The 20,751-nt window shown below is 34.3% G+C and overlaps 1 protein-coding gene across 3 annotated transcripts in view; it reads left to right on the top strand.

The window, feature by feature from the left end:
* The window catches only part of LOC145268767 (N-acetyltransferase 9-like protein), a 183,928-nt gene that overhangs the window by 146,191 nt on the left and 16,986 nt on the right, over window positions 1-20,751 (top strand). For all 3 annotated transcript variants that reach the window (XM_080124368.1, XM_080124367.1, XM_080124366.1), the window contains exons 2-3: window positions 12,760-12,869; window positions 17,934-17,993. In XM_080124368.1, coding sequence (XP_079980494.1) covers window positions 12,773-12,869; window positions 17,934-17,993 — 157 coding nt within the window. In that variant the 5' untranslated portion in view covers window positions 12,760-12,772. The remainder of the gene's footprint in view (window positions 1-12,759; window positions 12,870-17,933; window positions 17,994-20,751) is intronic.

Below are 20,751 nucleotides of genomic sequence, written 5' to 3'. Positions count from 1 at the left end.
CTCTTTAGTTATCACGCTTTTTTTTTCACTTTTGCCTCAAGCATTCGGGTTCAAACCTACTTCTCTCCTCCAAACTTTTTTTTTCAAACACTCGGGCACCGCCAGACCGTTTATACTGTTTTTTTTTTGTTTTCCCAATTTTGTTTTAGAAGTTATAACATTGTTTTTTTCATAATATTTAAACAGGATTATTACTTTGTTTTGTTTTGATTTTAACCCCCCCCCTCTAAATACCCGGACAACGCTGGGTACCCCCGCTAGTTTGTAAGAAAAGAAAAAGTGTCCAGCTATGAAAAAAGCATACCATATACCATGTTGATTGAATTCAGGGCCATGTATGTGTGTGTGGCTATAGTAACCATGTTGAGTGGTGCTTCTTGTTGAACCTGGGTGGGGTGGAGGTTGGTTTTCACCTAAGAGAGAAGATTAAAATTTAGAAGTGCTGCAAAAGTTCTTTTGTCTCCTGGCCGGAAAAAATGAAGTGAGTTGTCTGTTAACACTTTTTATCAACTTGTATCACATGCTCCGCTTGCCTGAGAGATGGCCTTTGATTGGCCAAGCCAGAAGGGAAGTTAAATGCTTGCACTAATTAGAGTTGAGCTTACTCTCTACCTATATTAAAGCCAGGTACTGCCAATGATGGAGTACTGTTGCCACATCTGGGAAGGAGCTACTAGAAGCATCTTATCCAGCCTTGACAGAGTTTAAAATAAAATTTGTAGCTTAGTTGGGGATGCTCTTTTCTCTTCCCTGCAACCTCTTCTCCACAGAAGAGACGTTGCGAGCCTGTCTCTGCTTTATCGTTATTTTCATGGCAAGTGCTCATCTGAGCTTCAATTTATGGTCCCCCTTGCCAAACTTTCACAAAAAACACTCATCTAGCCAAAACCACTATCAATAATTTCCTACACTTTATCTGTGTCTAGACCTAAATGTAGATTCCATGAACAAAGTTTCTTTCTTAGAACTGCACATCTGTGGAACTCTCATCCATTTTCCTGCTTTCCATTATCTTTTGATTATCTTCAAGTCCAATGTAAATAAGTTCTTGATGAACCGTCCCCTTAAGTAATCCAATTTACAAAATTTCCACTACTTATGATTACTATGCTATAATCACATTGACTAATGTATACCCATTAACCCTTATTCTCGAGTGGCCTCTGATAAGTGGCGACTACTTTGTAAAAAAAAACAAAAAAAAAACACAGATTCAAAAGCGTAAACCATGAGCTATCTCTGTTGCTGCTATTGTGGTTGTCTGTAATTTCTACTGTTGCTACAAATTTGCCCTCCCCTCTCTTTTTTTTTTGTAATTTTGCTTGGCTTTCACGGAAATTTTGGATAAAATTGATTATTAATCTGAAATTACCTTAAAATAAACAAATTATTTACTTCTTAAATTTCTTCAAAATCTAATTTTAATATAAACTTCTAATCGCTGTTTTTTTTTATTTTACATAAAAAAATATTTGTATTTTTAAAGTTTAATTACTACAAAATAACATAAAAAAGAAGTTGTTGATTCTAAAATAAACTCTGAATATTTTTTAACGCATTTAAAAGCAAAAATAGAAAAGCTAACACATAACTATTGGATAATTTACACATAACAGTATTTGGTGCTATTCCGATATATGTGATCTACCAAATGTTTTAGAACCCTGACTCTGGCATAATCACATTGACACCATTTCTCATTAGATCACTAAAGTTAAACAATATTTAGCTTGGCAAGTACCAGATGGGTGACCATTTGGGAATACTAGATGCTGTATGTATTCAAGTAAAATGAATGCTCTTGCCTTGCATATTTTCAGGTCATCCCTCTGCAAGGTGTAGCAACTATTAGCCTCCCTCTGATATTCCAGAGCGTTACTATATAAAGAATAGATGGTGTTCCTCAAGCATGGTGAAGGCAATCCATCTAGGAGAAGGAAACTGATGAAAAACCAGAAAGAATCCGTTATCCCTGTAAGGAAACCTTCTAATAATAGTGTCACAAACAAAATATTCATTTTCAATTTTTCATGAGCCAGCATGGAAGTAGTAAGGCTGAGAAAACTGTCATTAGAATACTTATGCCAGTATGCAGTCTGGTCTAACCATAGATAGTGAAACATAAAAATTTCTAATTTTAACAACTCAGTTGATCACTTATTGGAAAAACACCCAATATTTTTGTCCTAACAAACAATATTGTAACATTTTTTAACTTGTTAAGTTTACTGAATGTCCACCAATTTCTTGATTCAATCATTGTTGTTGTTATTCTGGCATGTTATTGACAATATAATAATATATTTTATTTTTACGACAATTTATTTATAAAATTACTTGCACAATTTGACAATAAGAAACACTTAGCTGACCACAAAAATCTAAAAAGCAGCAAGAGGAATAACTCATTTTTAAATTTTATACATCTCATATTTAGAACTTCTGCAAAATTACCAATACAAGGGGTGTGAGTAATGCCTACTTCTCACTGTCTGATCTAGCTGAAATTTTGCATGTGCAATGATTTATATCTCTATGGGTTATGTGGCAAATTACAACTCTGAACTAATTGTGGTTTTTGGTTTACAGGTGTTTGAAATGAAGTTGTTTTTGAAAGGAAAGCATTTTCCATATGATGCAGCCTTGATTTCTGAAGTCATCATGGGTGAAGGACCAACTTGGGTTAGTCTGCATTAAATAGTAGAAATGTGTAACTGTGGGTGGTTTCTATGTAGAGAAAGACTAATAATTGTACTAAGTTTTGTTGTTCTACTGCTATGAGAAGTGGGTCAGGGGCATTACTTATTGAAGTTTTGGGCAGACATACATACATACATACATATACATTTAAACAGACAGGTGAGATTTATATTATAGACTAGCGGAGGTGCCCGGCATTGCCTGAGTGTTGGTTGGTGTAAAAGAAAAAAGAAAGAAAAAAAAGTTTTGGTAGGGAGGTAGGCTCGAACCCAAAGCCTTGAGGCGAATAGCCTGATAACTTACCACGGCGCTGGGAATTGAGAATGGCTGAAATTAAAAGTTTAAAAAAGCAGGTGGTTAAACGAACGTCAATGTGTGCTTTTCTAGGTCAAACATCACGCTATAGTAGTAGTAGTAGTAGTAGTAGAGAAAATAAAATCGCAGCACAAATTTTGTAGCATAAAAGTCGCTAAAATAAAAGATACAGACGACCTCCTTTCGTAAATCGGACGTATATAAAAAGTTCTAAGAAACAGTGACCGCTCCCCCCTTGGGCTCCCCCTCCCAAAGCCTTTGGCAGACATACGAAAAAAATGCACGCACACACAAACACACACACATTTTCGCTTTTATATTATAGACATCAGTCCCGTAGTTAAGTTTGGCTGCAAGGCAGTTTTTTTGGTTTTGTTTCCCCAAGATATTGGGTTGAGGGGGAAAACCAACTCCCCATAAAAAATTGGGGTGTCCAAATGGAAAGCAAGTGTATGATATGATGGTTTTCACCACATCGATCAAAGCTGATTTGCTTTCTGGACGTCCTCGCTCAACAAACACGCGACACCGCGAAATAGTACACAAATTTTATAAAAGCCGATTAAAATAAATCTAGACATGACCTCCTTTCACGATTCGTAGATATTACAATCTAGACGGTATATAAAAAGTTTTAAGACATAGTACCCCCCCCCCCCCCCGAGAACCCCGGTGAAAAAAAGTCTTTCTTGGACATACAAAAACATGCGTGCCACATTTGCCTTTTATATATATAGACTAGCGTGGGTGCCCGGCATTGCCCAGGTGTTTGGCAGTGTAAAAGAAAAAAGTTTCGGGAGGTGGGTAGGCTCAAACCCGAGGCTTTGAGGCAAAGGTGGAAAAGAAAGTGTGGAAAAACCTGGCATCTTACCGCTCGGCCATGACAGGACAGTAACTGCAAAACAGTTATTTAATATTATCTAATTTAACGATTAAAAAGTTGAGTGACAGGTGCATAAATTTAATGAGGTTAAACATCACACGACAGGCGAGTGAAATCCTGCCAGTTTTCCCAAGAGTGTCCAACTGAATAGCAATTATCTGATATGATGGGTTTTGGGCGTATTGATCAAAGCTGATTGCTTTTCTGGACGTCCCCGACACGAGTGCCAGGGAGTTTGGTTTTTGCTACGAATTCAGTTTCGCTTTTTTATACGGAAAAGCAAAGAAACACATGGAGACCAAGAAATATTGTGAAAATAGTGTGTAAAAGTCGTCCAAATAATAAAGCCTTTCCCATACATACTAAAAAAAGTGCACACTAACACACATTTTGCCTTTTATATATATAGATGATTGTTGCAGATGTTAATATCCTGATTTAAAAATAAAATTGCCGGATGTTTCAAAATATTTTCCAAATTAGATTGAATAAATGAAGCTATCAAAGAACTTGTGAAATGATAAATATTTATTCTGGAATTAATATCCTGATTTAAAAATAAAATTGACGGACATGATTTCACAAGCAGTAGCAATAATATGCTCAGTATGATTATAGGCAGCAACAGAAGCAGATTCGGACTTACACACACACACACACACACACACACACACACACGGATCCATTTTGCAATACATCTAATTAATCGGTATTTAATTCTAAATAGCCATTTTTTTTCTGTTGTTTGACCAAAAAAGTATAATTTGTTTCAGCTTTTAGAAAATTAATTATTCCCACCTAAAAGATTTATAAAATAGACACATTATTTACTAATACCATAAAAGGAAAATCAGTTTGTGTCATTAATGAACAACAAATTTCATCATTTTCCTACCTATTTTGTTATCAGATAGACAATTAGTTTTATACTAGTGGAGAGACTCAACATTGCCCGAGATTTAATGAGGATCAATGAATGTTCCACATTCCAATACTTTTATTGTCATAAAAATCTGTGAAATCAGACATTTTTCAATCAAATCAATTGATTGCCTGCTCTAGTCAGGGACCCACCATGGTGCACCAGTATAACACTAATGCCCTCTGTTGTCTGGGGGCAGCGGGCCGCGTCCGTCGCTATCCTGGTTTACAGGAGCATACTTATGATGTACTCTTAGCCGTGTTCATCGCTCCTGGCTCACAGGACCGTAGATGCAACCCAACAGGGCTACATTCTTATTTGTCTAGTGGTGGACCCCTCAAGGATGACCAGACTCTCACTAGTCATTGGAAAATATCTCTCTGCTGTTCAGGGCAAGCGAAATGTGCATGACCCTAAGTCCATATGTCAACATTGTCGATTTCGGACGTCACCCTGGCTTCGTGCTGGATTCAGTATATCTCTTTCGTCATCTGGCATCAGGGCATACCTGAAATAAACTGCATCTTCATTCAGGCCGGCAATCGAGAAACAAAGAAAAACTCTGGTTCATTTTCGTAAAAACCAACAAAATATTTATAAATCATTTTACACTTGTTTAAAGTCAAGTCCTTTAATCCGAGCTTTGTGATGCAGGTTGTATAATTTAAGTTCATCTAGTTGATTCCCCAGCTAAGGACAAGAGCTTTTCAACTTAGCTCTTATGAGCCCCCCAGGCGGGGCGAGAGCGATGTGGACGTCTCGATGCCAGCCAGTAAAAAGACCCTAATTTTAAAAAGCCAATCATTTTTATAAAACTGGCCTCTTCCCCCCTCTGTCATATTGAAGATTACTTTTCTTTTTTTTCCTTTGAACTTCTTTTTTTCTCTATCCCATTATTTTATATTCTTTTCATTTTCTTGTGAACCTCTTCTTTCTCTTTCGTGACCATATCTCTCCCTAGGTTCAATTTATTTATTTATCTGTCCAACTAACTTATCACTGGCTTGGTGGCCTGGTAGTTAAATACAACAGCTGGACCCAAATGACAACATCTCCCAGACACCAAAGCAGACATTTTGAACCGAAGTCATTGTTTCCATAATATTTGAATTGTTCTTTCAGAAAACGATCCTGTATTGTTTTTCTGCCAAACTCAAGAATCTCATCATATTTATTTATTTATTTTTTTCCATTGAAATTTTTTATTTCTTATGGACATTTTTGCCTCTTCTTATCGCTACATAAGTACAAAATGGAAATTAAAACCCTTAAAGAACAATTATTATCTATTATTTTCTTCTTTTCTTGATAAAGTCCTAGGGACATTTTTTTTTTTTTCTTGATCAAATATCACCCCCCCGCTCATACCTTCTCTTCCTCTATTTGAAAAGCAAGGCCATCTGGTATCACCCGAAATCTTGCTACACCAGGAGAAAGCTTCACATTCCTCCTCACAGTGACTTAGTTCAAAATACATTATAGTTTACATTGCACTGTGGAGAACCGAACCTGCTATTGATTTTATAAAATTATTTTTATATAATATCTTAAATTAATGTTTAAAATGCAAAAGCAAAGTATCATGGTTCAACTGTGCTCTAAACAGAAACAATTCATTTGGAACCCTCCCTTGTCTTATCAAAGAACCTGCTGTTGATTTTATATGTAGGGCCCTTCTGCTTGTGTTGTGATAAACTTTTCAAATGCACTTGTGTAATAAGAGCGTTAACTTTAGTAAAAATTGGACTAGTCAATTTAATCAGATTTTTTTGATTGTCAATTTTCGATACAAAACCTATCTAAGAACACTCCCAGACACCTGAAGTACATTTGTGTGAAATTTAAAAAAAAATCATCTCCGATAGTTTGTAGTCCATAAGGAATGAACACACACACACACACACACACACACACACACACACACACACACACAAAGTGCCTTTTATATATAAGGAGTGATTAGAGATTAACATAAATTCATTTCTTAACATTTGATTATCATGAAACGCTTTGCTGGAAAGTGAAGAAAGTCTCATTAAAATCTGTTTTTCTATTTGTGTGTGTGTGTGTGTGTGTGTATATATATATATATATATATACACACATGCTTGAGGTAGTTGCCTGTCTAGCCGCACTGATGAGCTGTGAAACAGCGAAACAGTACTGTATGTGGATGACTATATATATATATATATATATATATATATATATATATATATATATATACACACTAGCAGTTCAGTCCGGCTTTGCTCGGGCCCTATGTACTGTTCATAACTTGCCCTATGTGTGAATACCCTTTATGTAAAATTTCAAATGTTTAGACCAGAAATTGTCTGAGTAATTTGGTAGAGACCTCAGAAGTAACTTTTTTAAACTTTGACCCCAATTTTGACCCTTTAACATTTATTTTTTTGTCTACAATCAAAATAAAAAATTGATCCATATCCAAGTTACCTACATCTAAAATTTCAAGTGTTTAGACCCAAAATTGGTGGAGAAATTTGGTAGAATCTGCAAAGGTCAACTTTTTCAACTTTGACTTTTTGACAGCGAGATTTTAATCCCAAAACTGACTAAAATGCTTGCCACAGGTTTGAATACCCGTTATGTATAAAATTCAAATGTTTAGATCAAAAATTGGCTGAGTAGTTTGCTAGACACTACAAAGGTCAAATCTTTTGAACTTTGACCCCTTGACGGCTCAAATTTTCAACCCAAACTGATTAAAATGCTTGCCCCATCTATCTATATCTATATATATATATATATATATATATATATATATATATATATAATGTGTTAGGGGTGTATGTTCTTTGATAGAAGCGTTGATTGAGTTTGAATAAAATAAAATACATATCTATAAATATAAAAGCGAAAATGTATGTATGTATGTACATACGCTTCTCTTCGATGTCACCGAAAGGCTTCATTCAGAGAAGTGCTCGCTCGCTTCACAACTTCTTAAAACTTTTTATATCATCTATAAATTGTAATATCTCACAGTTAACCACGGAACTCGCCTGTCTATTTAATTTTATTTATTTATTTAATTTTATTGATTTTAAAACATTAATTATTCCACATTTCCCGCATCGGCACGCGTTACATTCGGTTTTCGGTATAAACAAAAAGCGAAATTCGACTCTAATCACAGGCCCAGAGCCAGTGGTCTCTAGAGAGCTAAGTAACGTTTGGTCAATGTCGACTTCGTCATATCAGACGGTAACTTTCGAGACGAGAGAGCGAGTTTTTCTTGACCTCATTAAAAACTGTCCTGCACAAAATGCTAACTGCTGAATAGCTATCGCCATCACATCAATCAAAAACGCGCACCTGTTTTTTTTTTCACACTTTACTATTTTCCCACTGCTCGTCGTCAAGGCTTTTTTTTCACGGGCACCTGTTTTTTCTCACACACACCTACAAACACCCAGGCAATGCCGGGTACCCTTCTTTAGTCTATATATATAAAAGCGAAAATGTATGCATGTATGTACGCTTTTCCTCGATGTCCACAAAAGGCTTCTTTCAGAGAAGTGCTCGCTCGCTTCACAACTTCTTAAAACTTTTTATATCACCTATAAATGAAATGAAGTAGCCCTTAAATGCTTCTATGCATTAAAAACCCTGAAAATAATTGAAGACTGTGGTCTTACTCAACTATCATCAATGGATCTGAGGTAATCTCCTCAGCATCAAAGCCAAACTCTTTGCCAAGAACTTTGCAGCTAATTCTACCCTCTGTGACCAAGGCTGCCAACCCCCCGTATTTCCTCCTGTATCAGAAAACCCGCTATGCGACATACAAATATTTGTGCATGTTGTAGCCAAGCTACTCAAAAATCTTGATTCCAGTAAAACAACTGGTCCGGACAGCATCCCTATTATAGTGCTAAAAAAGCTTCAACCAGAACTAGCCCCCATAGATTCAAAGCTATTTAAGCATTGTCTTAAGGAGAAATGCTTCCCAACACCAAGGAAAACCTCATCAGTATGTCCAGTATTTAAAAATTTAGGTGATCGCTCATCTCCCTCTCAGAACAGACCAATAAGTCTCCTGTGCATCATGAGTAAGTTACTGGAATCTGTGTTAAATAGAGAAGTAGTCAACCACCTCAGCAAAAATAACTTTCTTAATGACATGCAATATGGTTTCCATTTTGCTAGATCTACAGCAGATGTGCTTATGGTTATATCTCATAGGATTAGCAAATTTCTCAACAGAGGCTTATTTTCTAGGGCAATTACTCTTGACATATCAAAGGCCTTTGATAGGGTATGGCATAAAGGTCTACTTCACAAGATCTCCAGCTATGGTATAGCTGAGAATGTCTTAATTATTAAATCATTTCTCTCTGATAGGTTCATAAGAGTAGTGGTTGATGGGAAGAAATCAGAAGCTCACAGTATTAATGCTGGAGTCCCTCAGGGGTTTATCCTGGATCCTACTCTCTTCCTGATCTACATCAATGATCTTTCAAATCACATCCTTAGATCATTCATAGACATTTATGCTGACGACACTACCATCTATGGCAACACATCAAAGGTTGTAAATGACCAAGTTCTCTCTGATTCTCTTTCCTTTGATCTTGAGCATGTGATTCAATGAGGAAAGAGGTGGCTGGTTACTTTTAATGCATCTAGAACCAAGTTTCTATCTTTACGTTATCAACGCTCTGATCCCCATCTGGCATCAATTGAAATGGATGGTTCTCGTCTTGAGGAGGCTCCATCTTTTGACAAGCTTCTGGGCTTGACCTTTATTCCTGATCTAAAATGGAACATGTACATCAAATCCGTTGCCAAGGTCACAATGGTGGTATCCTTCTATCGATCCAGTAGATATCTCACTGCTGAAGCAATTTTCTACCTATATAAGAGGCACGTATGTCCAAGGATGGAGTATTGTTGCCACATCTGAGCAGGAGCTGCTAGAAAGACCTTATTCTGCAACCTTTTTCTCACAGAAGAGACGTTGCAAGCATGTTTCTGCTTTATCGTTATTTTCATGGCTGAGCTCCAATCCATGGTATCCCTTCACCAAACTTTTATGAGAAACACTCGTCCAGCTGAAAACACTATCAATAATTTACCTCAGTCTTTATCCGTGCCTGAACATAAATGTAGATTCCATGAACAAAGCTTCTTTCTTAGAACTGCACACTTGTGGAACTGTCTTCCATTTGCCTGCTTTCCAACTGACTACAATATGGCCTTCTTCAAGTCCAATGTAAACAAGTTCTTGATGAGCCGTTCCTCTTATGTAATCCAATTTTACCAAATTTACACTTCTAACGATTACTATGATATTGTCCTTTTGACCACTGTACACTCTTTAACCCTTATCCTCGAGCTGTCTCTGGGCTTTGATAAGTGGTGACTCCTATGTAAAAAATAAAATAGTTGAAATAAGAATAAAAAAATAAAACCAAAAATGGATATTAAAATAGTTGAAATAAAAATAAAAAAAATAAAACCAAAAATGGATATTAACTCACAGAATACGAAAATATCTACGGAGTAACTTTTCTCTTTTCTTTTCCAAACAACAACCAACATGCCTGAAGACGGTCAAAGGCCAATCCGATGAATACAAGTAATAGAAACAATCATCTAAAAAATTCAGAATTTTAATGGTATATTTATCAAAGTTATAAATTTTAATGGTATATTTATCAAAGTTATAAATTTTAATGGTATATTTATCACAGTTATAAATGAGAAACATTGTAGTTTCAGCAATATAGATGAGTCAACATAGTCAGTCAAAAGGAAATAACTAAAACATAATGATCAAGAGAAGTAACTGTTTTTCAGACATGATATTTTAAATGTAATATGTTTTTTTAATATTATAGCTTTTTATTATTTTTCATTATTGTTTGCTTGTTGTAAACAAATATCCAATTAGTAGTGTTAAAAAGATGACTTTAGTTTAGATATGTCATTTGCAAATTTGTCTGCTTGTAATGTTGCAGTTACGAACAAAGAAAGGAAAGAAATAAATCAATCATTGTCCATCTCGCCCGGGTACACTTTTCTTCTTCCTCCGACCGCATGCTGACCACAACCGGCCCATTCTTGTCCTCAACTTTACATGTCCATTTTCTTCGATGCCAGCTTTCTTTTCTCTTCTGAACACATAGTGTTCTTTTTCTCTTTCTTTTTCCTTTTTCTTCTTGTACACACTTCTTAATTTGCATATGTGCATTTTTCGGCTGCTGCTGCTACTAATGTCTTTGTTAGCCAGCCATCCTTTGCTGCTACTGATATTTTCTGCATGCTCATATGCACTACGTTACAGCATTGGATTAAATAAAACATATTTAAACTCCTTGGTACAGTCAGGGAAACAGGAAACCGGAAAGGAATTCCACAGTCTGAGGGAAGAAGCTTCTAAATGTAAACTGACATCTTGTTCATTTCTTTACAATGTCCCCAGTAGACATGGCCCCAAATACCTTTACGACAATATGCCTTGTTTTGAGTGAAAAAGGGTTAAAAACAAAACAAGGGGGAGAGGTTAGGGTTAAAAATTACTTTTTGTTTCCAAGAGAGGGAGGAGACTGTCGGATAGAGATGACAATTGAGAGAGAGAAAGAGAGAGAGAAAAGTTTTAAAAGAACAATATAATCAAGATCTTGTGGAATAGGAGTTGGTTGAATTGCATTAGTTGCTGATGAAAATATTGATTTCTCTCTTGCTTCTCTCTGTTTACCTCCCTGTCTTTGTGTTTATTGATTTTAAAGGTAATAAAACTTACTATAAAACAGAATTGGAATAGTTCAATATGAACAATAGGAAGTGTCACCACAGATATTACTACTAATTAATGTAAAGAAAATAAAAACAATAAGGATCTGTGATTTCATTGAAGACATCCTTTCTTCTTCTCTTTACCCTCTTTCACAGATGTGATGTTGCTAGTCTCAGTCTTTTTTACAAATACTATTATGACATGTGTTCTTCAAAATTGTCTGATCTATTCACTGCTTCCTCTGTTCAAGCTCATTTGACTCATTATTTTAGTAGTCTCCATCAATTCACGATTTTGATACCTCATTGTAATACAGTTTCCTATCCCATTAGATTCTTTCCTAAAACTGTAAACTTATGGAACTCTCTTCCTGCTCATTATTTTCCTCTTATCAATAACCTTGATCTTTTTAAGACAAAAGCCAATAGGCATCTCCTGTCTTTACAATAATCATCTTTCATTCTTGTTAGCTTCTTACATCAAGTGGCTTTATACCTTGTCTCAGGTGATCCATTTATTACTAAATTTCTATCTATCACTCTCAAGTATTAATACTATTTAACCCATAACTGGAGTGAAGAGAGAAAGAGACATTTTAATCAAAAGATCTTACACACGTTTTTTTTAACTTTTCTATTTTGTTGTCCATTTTCCCAGGCAACGTCAGGTAACCCTTCTTGTTGTAAAATTATAGACCCTGACTTTACGGTCAGTGTAACAGAGATCCAAAATTGCTGCGTAGAGCCAGTAGACATAATGCTCCATACTCTAAACACTCGATCCCAATTATACCAGTTTATGAATCAAGCGTGCAATTTTTGGAAATATAATCATCTGAATTTAGTCTTAGTTACTTTTTTAAGATGTGGGGGCAGCATGACATGGCATTCACTGTAAACACACTCCAAGACCATCACTGTTTGAAAAAACTTGGTCTTTGTATAATGAGACATTACCTATAGTAATGAAATACTTGAAAATAAATAATAATTTTTAAAAAAAGTGCTCTATACATAATAAAAAATTAAGTCAGAATATTATTCTATTTCTATATTTTTTATACTTAATTTCATTCTAAAATTTCTGAAAATCAAACATTTGTGACTTGTATTACTCAGTAATCAAACATTTGTAAATTTCTAATTATATCATTTACATTTTTTAATTTTGCAGATATCATTCTTGGATGCAGTCAGAAGAATTACTCCAGCTAACAGGCTCTGAAAGATTAGAACTTGAAGAGGAATATGCCAATCAGATAAGTTGGAGAGTCGATGAGAAAAGTAAGTATTGTTTTGGATGGATTAAATATCCTGACAAATTTTTGTACAGTTTAATCAAGACATTAAAAAATGAAAATATCAAAAAAAAGTTATATTGTATGTATCCGCTTTGGACGGAAGTTCTCAAAAAAAAAATTCACTTAATTTGATCAAATATTTTTTTTTTGCAGTGGAAAAATATGTTTTTATGACAGTGCACTGAAGGTAGCCATGTTTGGATTTTTAGAACACACCATGGGGAGATAACTCAGTCTAAAGTGCCGACATCTCCCTCCCCCATCTTAAATAATTGCTTTTTTTCTTAAAAATCGAAACATGGCTACCTGTTGATTAGTACCATGACATTTTTCGCTGTAAAAAAAAAAACTTGATCAAATTAAGTGAATTTTTTTTTGAGAACTTTATTCCATAACATACAATATAACTTTTTTTTCGATATTTTTAATGTCTTAATTAAACTGTACAACTACCCAAATTTCTATTTAAGTGAAAAAAATATATTTAAAGTTTATGAAATTTTGTGGTTGATTAATTTAACAAAGTTAATTTAATCAAAACAAAAATTATTTTAAAAAATTGTTACAACTCATATTACATAATAGGGACCGTATGCCAGTGAGTAGTGATTAAGTTAACTAGTGTGAATTTTGATAAGAATTACATTAGTACATGTCAGGATAACCTAGCTGCAAACAGAATTGTACCCAGGAACAGATGACATGAGGAAGCAGGGGTCAACAGGTTTAACTCCCTAGACAAAACATAGTTGAATGATCACGATATGACCTGACCTCACATTTTTGAGTGAGAAAAACAAATGTTTACTAGTCAGTGGAAGCCGTATGGATGTGACACAGGCAATAATGTAGAATAATCTAAGGCGCCAAATGTCACTGCAATGTTTTGATCTCTTAATTCTCAAGCTAGAAAACTAAGTTAATGAAATAATTTTAGTTATGCAGTCTCTCTTTCCATAAGGCAAGAACTCATGAAAGTCTCCTTGTGTTTTTTGTGCATGAGTTGTTCATTCTTCTAGTTAGACAGGACAATCAACAACCACTAGGTGACATGGCTACATATAAATGGCAAAGTGAAGAAGCGATGATGCAGAGAACAAGCAGACCAGCACATAAATATTCGTGCATGTATGTATAAACAGACATCTATATATTAATTTACTTGTCCGACGTCACAAAAAAAATAGTCATCATCGTAAACTTTAATTAATGAGAAACGAATTACCTCCCGCATTAACACATAGTTTGGTGATTATTTTACAAAGAATATCATCCCATGCTTTATACCTTTTTTTTTATAAGAGTAGATAAGGGAAAGGCGAGTACAGGGGGAGGAGGGTTAACATCCGGTGATGACATCATTATTCGCTCAAATTACGGTTATAGGTGTGTTAGTACTTTAGATTATCCTCACATGGATTGACAATTGTTTTAATGAGAATATCCTCCCAGGTTTTATATCTTCCTTTTTATTAGAGAGGGGTGGGGGATAATCGAGTTGAGCGGGCCAGATCAACTTCCGATGATGACGTCAAGTGTGTTACGATTGAGATTAATATAACAAGAAGGAATTTTTTACTGATGTGTTTTCAAAGCTTTAAACTACCGTGGAATTCCCACGGGTCCTGCTAGTTTGATTTAGTTGGCTTATTCATTGCTTCTAAGCAAGAACATAACACTCTCACACAATAAGAAGTTTGCTGGTTCAATGTTAAATAATGAAGTCATTTGTGATATAAAACGCATAAGTCAAAGATGTTTCATCTCATTGAAGCAGAGAGATGCTGCTGCTGTTGCTGTTGTGACTGAATTCCAAGTGACTGAAATGGAAACTTTTATTATTACTAACCAGCAGTTGTCAATGAAAGTATGAAGATTTATAGAAATGAAATGATCTCAGTCCTTGGAGTCACAGCACACATGTACAAAAGATAATGAAAATTAGAGGAAAAAGTATGATTTGGTCCAATCGTCAACAATTTTGAACAAAACAAATGAAGAGGTGAAAAAAAAAAAAATTCTTAACAAATAACTGTTAATAAATGAAAGAATAAAATCTATCAATCTGCATAGCTTTTAACATAAAAACAATTTCAAGTTAAAAATATACAAAAACATAAAACATTTTCAAATTAAAAAACATAAAAATAATTTCAAATTAAAAAACATAAAACAATTTCAAATTAAAAAAACATAAAACAATTTCAAATTAAAAAACGTAAAAACAATTTCAAGTTAAAAAACATAAAAACAATTTCAAATTAACATAAAAACAATTTCAAATTAAAAAACGTAAAAACAATTTCAAATTAAAAAACGTAAAAACAATTTCAAGTTAAAAAACGTAAAAACAATTTCAAGTTAAAAAATGTAAAAACAATTTCAAGTTAAAAAACAAAAATAATTTCATGTTAAAAATATACAGATTTGTCAAAAATTAAATACTTAATTGCTTGCTGACAATTATTAATTGTACTTTTGTTTCATTGTAACTTTCACTCCTTAAACATACAACAGCAAATCTTCACTTCAATTAAAGAATGGCAGCTATTTTGAATATTAATTTTCAAAGACATAAGAAAGTCATAGATAATCAGAAAAGCCTTGTAAATAGCAATATGAAAATCAGAAAGAGAACTTGAAAAAAAAAAAACAGTAGAGAATTGGAAATAGCCTTGTAAATAGCGATATGAAAATAAAAGAAAAGTCTATTTACAAATAGCAGTAAAAAATCAGAAAACATCCTGTAAATAGCAGTAGAGAATTAGAAAATGCCTTGTTAATAGCGATATGAAAATCAGAAGAAGAACTTGTAAAAAGCAGTAGAGAATTAGAAAATGCCTTGTAAATAGCGAATGAAAATCAGAAAATGTCTTGTAAATAGCAGTAGAAAATCAGAAAACATCTTGTACATAGCAGTAGAAAATCAGAAAAAAATTCCTCTAAATAGCATTATGAAAATCAGAAAAAGCCTTGTAAATAGTGATAAAAACCTTTTTAATAGCGATATAAAAATCAGATAAAGCCTTGTAAATAGGGATAAAAAAAACCTTTTTAATAGCGATAATGATCATGTTGTACAATGGGGAAAGGAGTGGCTGGTTACTTTTAATGCATCTAAAACAAAGCTTCTACCTTTACATCATCAACGTTCTGATCCCCATCTGGCATCAATTAAAATGAATGGCTCTCGTCTTTGGGAGGCCTCGAGTTTTGACAGGCTTCTGGGCTTGACCTTTACTCCTGATCTTAAATGGAATGCGTACATCAAATCTGTTGCCAAGGGCGCTGGAAAAATGGTCGGATCCTTCTATCGATCCAGTAGATATCTCACTGCTGATGCAATTCTCTATCTATATAAGAGCCAGATACGTCCAAGGATGGAATACTGTTGCCACATATGGGCAGGAGCTGCTAGAAAAGACTTGTCCTGCCTTGATAGGGTTCAAAATAGACTTTGTGGCCTGGTAGGAGATGTCCTTTTATCTTCGCTGCAACCTCTATCTCACAGAAGAGATGTTGCGAGTTTGTCTCTGCTTTATCATTATTTTCATGGAAAGTGTTCAACTGAGCTTCAATCTATGGTGCCCCTTCGCCAAACTTTCACAAGAAACACTAGACTAGCTGAAAACACTATCAATAATTTTCCCCACTCTTTATCTGTGCCTAAACCTAAACATAGATTCCATGATCAAAGCTTCTTTCTGTGGAATTGTCTTCCGTTTTCCTGCTTTCCAGCTGGCTATAATATGGTTGTCTTCAAGTCCAACGTGAACAAGTTTCTGATGAGCTGTTCCACTTAAGTTAACAAATTTACCGAACTTCCATTACTATCGATTACTATATTGTCCTTTTGACTACTCTACCTCTTTAACCCTTATCCTTGAGTGGCCTATCGGCCTTGATAAGTGGTGACGCCTATGTAAAAAAAAAAAAAGATATAAAAATCAGATAAAAACTTGTAAATAGTGATACAAATATCAGAAATGCATATGTTGGCTGTCATACATTTGCTGTTGCTTCCATAAATGCATCTGTGCTTTGCTACAGGTAGCGAGAAAACCTTGATAGTTAACTGGGTCCTACATAGCTGTGCCTAGCCAGGGACAAAACAATGATGAAAGGAAACCAGGGAAGGAGTCCTCCTTCAGAAGTGTTAAACCAAACTAATGATGATGATCGTAATTAAATTGAAACTTTACTAAATCATTAAAAAATTTTTTGGGGGGGGGGGCTGAGACTTTCGTTGTAAAAACAAATTATTCATTTTTTTGTTGCATGAGAATGTACATCTTCCCATGACTGTGTTTGTCAGACTCAAAAACTCAAACTGAAGGCTCGAACTGTGGACTGTAGACTAACTTCTAAGCACATGCTCTCTCCTTTTTATTTTATGGGAGTGTATGTGGGGCTTTAATTCCCATTAACTGGCTCACACCCAAAATACACTCAGTGACCAGTCTCGCAATGCAGGTACATGCTCTGTCAATGGAAGTCACCGAGTTTGATGTGTCTCCCTTTGATCTTTATGCACCTACCCGACACAAGCAAAATAGGTTCAACTCCGTATCGCATTAACCGCGTTATCAACACACAACACCCATCCCCTCATGGAGAGAGAAATGTATACGTCTGATCTTGTTGATGTTGTGTGTTTGCTTGGTTGACGCCAATTTTGAAGAGAGAAATTTGGTCACATCTTTGAAAACATTATTACATGAGTTTAATTTGAAAATTTAGAACCATCAACAACATTGGGCATATACGTTGCTCTCTTCATGACGGGCCAACTCTTTGGGTTAATACCACCAACAACAAAAAAAAAATCATTCAGTTATCTTCCATCACCTATGAATAAGTTGTCTTTACAACAAAAGTTTCAGAAATCAAAAACGAGAAAAACTGATTTTAATAAAAGAAAAATTAACATTCGGTTTTCTAAACGTTTCAAATTAAACTTATGTAATAAGGTGTTCAAAGATGTGATCAAGTTTTTCTACTGAAAATTTACATCGGATTAGGATTTGATTTCTTCTTTTCTTTTCAGAATGCACGTTTATTGTTCTTGATAAAAATGTGTATCTCACCAGCAAACACGATGAAATTGGTAAGCATCAATTTATCTTATCAATTAATCTGTTGGAATTATGAGTGAAATTAGTTCACCTTTGTTAAACATTAGAGGTCTTTTTAAAAACAAATTTTTTACCTCAAACAAAGCATTTTGCTACATTTTGTGAGGCACTGCTAATTGAGATCATGTCTACAGGGGGAATATGTGAGGATTTGAACTCTATAAATTAATAAATTCGATAAATTTTATTTTTACTTGTAATTATTTTTCTATTCAATCATTTTTTTTGTAATTAATACTAATGTTGACATGACATGCAAGTACGTAACAATGTTTTCATCTGAAATGCATTTGCATCAAAATTCATTATTATATAAGCACACACAAAAAATTTTTTACTAAAAATAAGACATTTTCTTTTTGAGATTTCAACGATATTACACTTTTTATTCAAATAAAATTTTACAAAAATAAGAAATAATTTATTTTGGTGATTTCAACAATGTGTAATATTTCTGACAAAGGGGAAAAATTGCTGTTTTCTATGTTGAAATCTGTTCATCTAACACTTATTGTTGGGTAGTTTATATATAAAAGCATGGTGATACAGTTGTCCACATCTAATAGCGTCAGTGATCCATTTCTGCATTGTATTCAGGTCTGATTGCAGGAAAAATTTCTAAAATGCAGGAAATATCCTTTCTTGACATCAATGTATTTGGTCCAATGATGCTGAAGCATTATATCCCCTCCCCTCAAAAATGGAATCTTAATTTTCCAAAAAGTCTATATGACACCATTATTATTTTGAAAATGATAACCACACAGTTTAGAAAACAAAAAAAGTCAGATGGAGTTAAGTCTGGTGAGTAAGGGGAATGGAGTAGAAATTCAAAGTCATAGTTGGTCAACAATTGTATTTTTAAGAAGTGTCTTAGTGTATGTTGAAATACAAGTAGTTGTTGTATATCTTAAAAAGTAAAGAGAAACACTAAGGTATTTGTAATCATGATGTTGTTCTATGCTCCAAGCCACTTCATGACAAAGCTGAGCAGTACGACTGGAGGCCTATAGACAAATATTTGATTTTCAGAGATTTTTGTAAAGAAATTAAGTCAAGTATATTTGTTCCGTCTCATAAAAACCACATGCTCTGTTGCCTAGAGTGTGTTTGAAGTCTTACAACGAAAAGCATAAACACCTCTCCAAAATCAAAACTTTGAAGACAGTTTTCACTAAATCAACAGGTTTATTGAAATTGAAGAAAGTAAAAAAAAGCAAAGGAAAGAAATGTCGAAGCAATAGCAGCTAAGCCCTTGTGGCAGTTGCCCCATAAAAAGGGAAAAGGAAAGCACCAGTGTCAGCAGTGAAGGGTCACAAGTTGTCTCCTCCAAAGAAAAGGAACGGTGAGGGTCAGTAAAAAGGAGGACTGTGAGTCACAACAATATTTGTGGTTCTTAGCTTTGGTAGACGAGAAAAATGAAATTTGATAACACAACATTTTTATACAAGAAATAAGAATGTAAAAGTTGTTTTCAATGATGAAAATGTTTATTTATGCAAACTTATGTTGGGTGAAGACAGTTGAGAAAATCACAAATCAATATGTTTACAAAGTGAATAATATATGTGTGTCTAAGTAATATATGTGAGTATTTGGCAGAGTGACATTGTGTATATGTGTGTGCATTGGTTTACCTTGTTCTTGTTAGTATGTGTACAGATATGCATGAATAGAGAAAGCTTCTATGTATGTCATTGAGTCTCTTCTGCCTCCTTCGATCAAAAGATGGAAAAGGGAGAGGTTGAGCTGCGATTGACATAAATACAATAGATTCAGATCTATTCACTGAAAAATGATGTTATGCCTGAGTTCTTAGCAAGCAAAATCTGCTGAACAGTCAGACCGTCAATAATGAATGAAAGATTTTTACAAAAAACTTTTTAAAAATCGCATTAAAATGAGAAAAATAAAGAACACGATTTATACTAAAACTTATTACACTGTTATCTCAATGGCAACCATTCACATCGATAAGTTGTGACTCCCTGGTAAAAAAAAAAGTAATTAAAAGAAAGTAATACAAGAATTCAAAGGGAAAAGTTGTGTGTTTCAGTGTTAAAAGTAAATAAACATTTCATCATTTGATGGATTTAAAAGACTAAAATTTGTTCATTATTTTATGTAAAAAAAGAAAATAAAGGAACACATGACTAACATATATGGGTAAGCCATGAGGAACACAATTCGATTTACACTGAAACTGAACTTTATTCAATGTAAATTAAAAAAAAGTTTTATGATCTGCCTCTATTAAGTTTCTGAAGTGAAATTATTCAAATCAGACATTTGAAAGTAACTTTGAGCCTTTAAACTACTGAATTCAGGCAGAAAAGAAAGTGAAAAAAAAATCTGATGTTTTAGCCGATGCCTGCATGACACGACCGGAAGTCAAAAGTGTTGAAATTAACTGAAGTCAATCCAACGGTGACGATGACTTACTAAAATGTTGGTGAAAAAAATCGACCCCTCCTTGTACAAAACGGCCAATTTTAGGGTGAAGGAATTCATGGTTTTGGCCAATTTTTCGATATTTGTCATCCGGGACATTGAGCTTCAAAATGATACCGATCTTGCCAGGATCCATTACCTCTGTCAAAAGTTTTTGCCAGGCATACAAACATACATACATACATTTAAACAGACAGGTGAGATTTATATTATAGACTAGCGGGGGTTCTCAGCGTTGCCCGGGTATTTGTAAGTGTGTGTAGGAAAAAAATGTGAAGG

This window comes from Euprymna scolopes, chromosome 44 (genome assembly GCF_053919585.1).
Source record: "Euprymna scolopes isolate OS-2025 chromosome 44, ASM5391958v1, whole genome shotgun sequence".
Taxonomy (NCBI): Eukaryota; Metazoa; Mollusca; class Cephalopoda; order Sepiida; family Sepiolidae; genus Euprymna; species Euprymna scolopes.
This window is presented reverse-complemented; position numbering and strand designations above follow the sequence as displayed.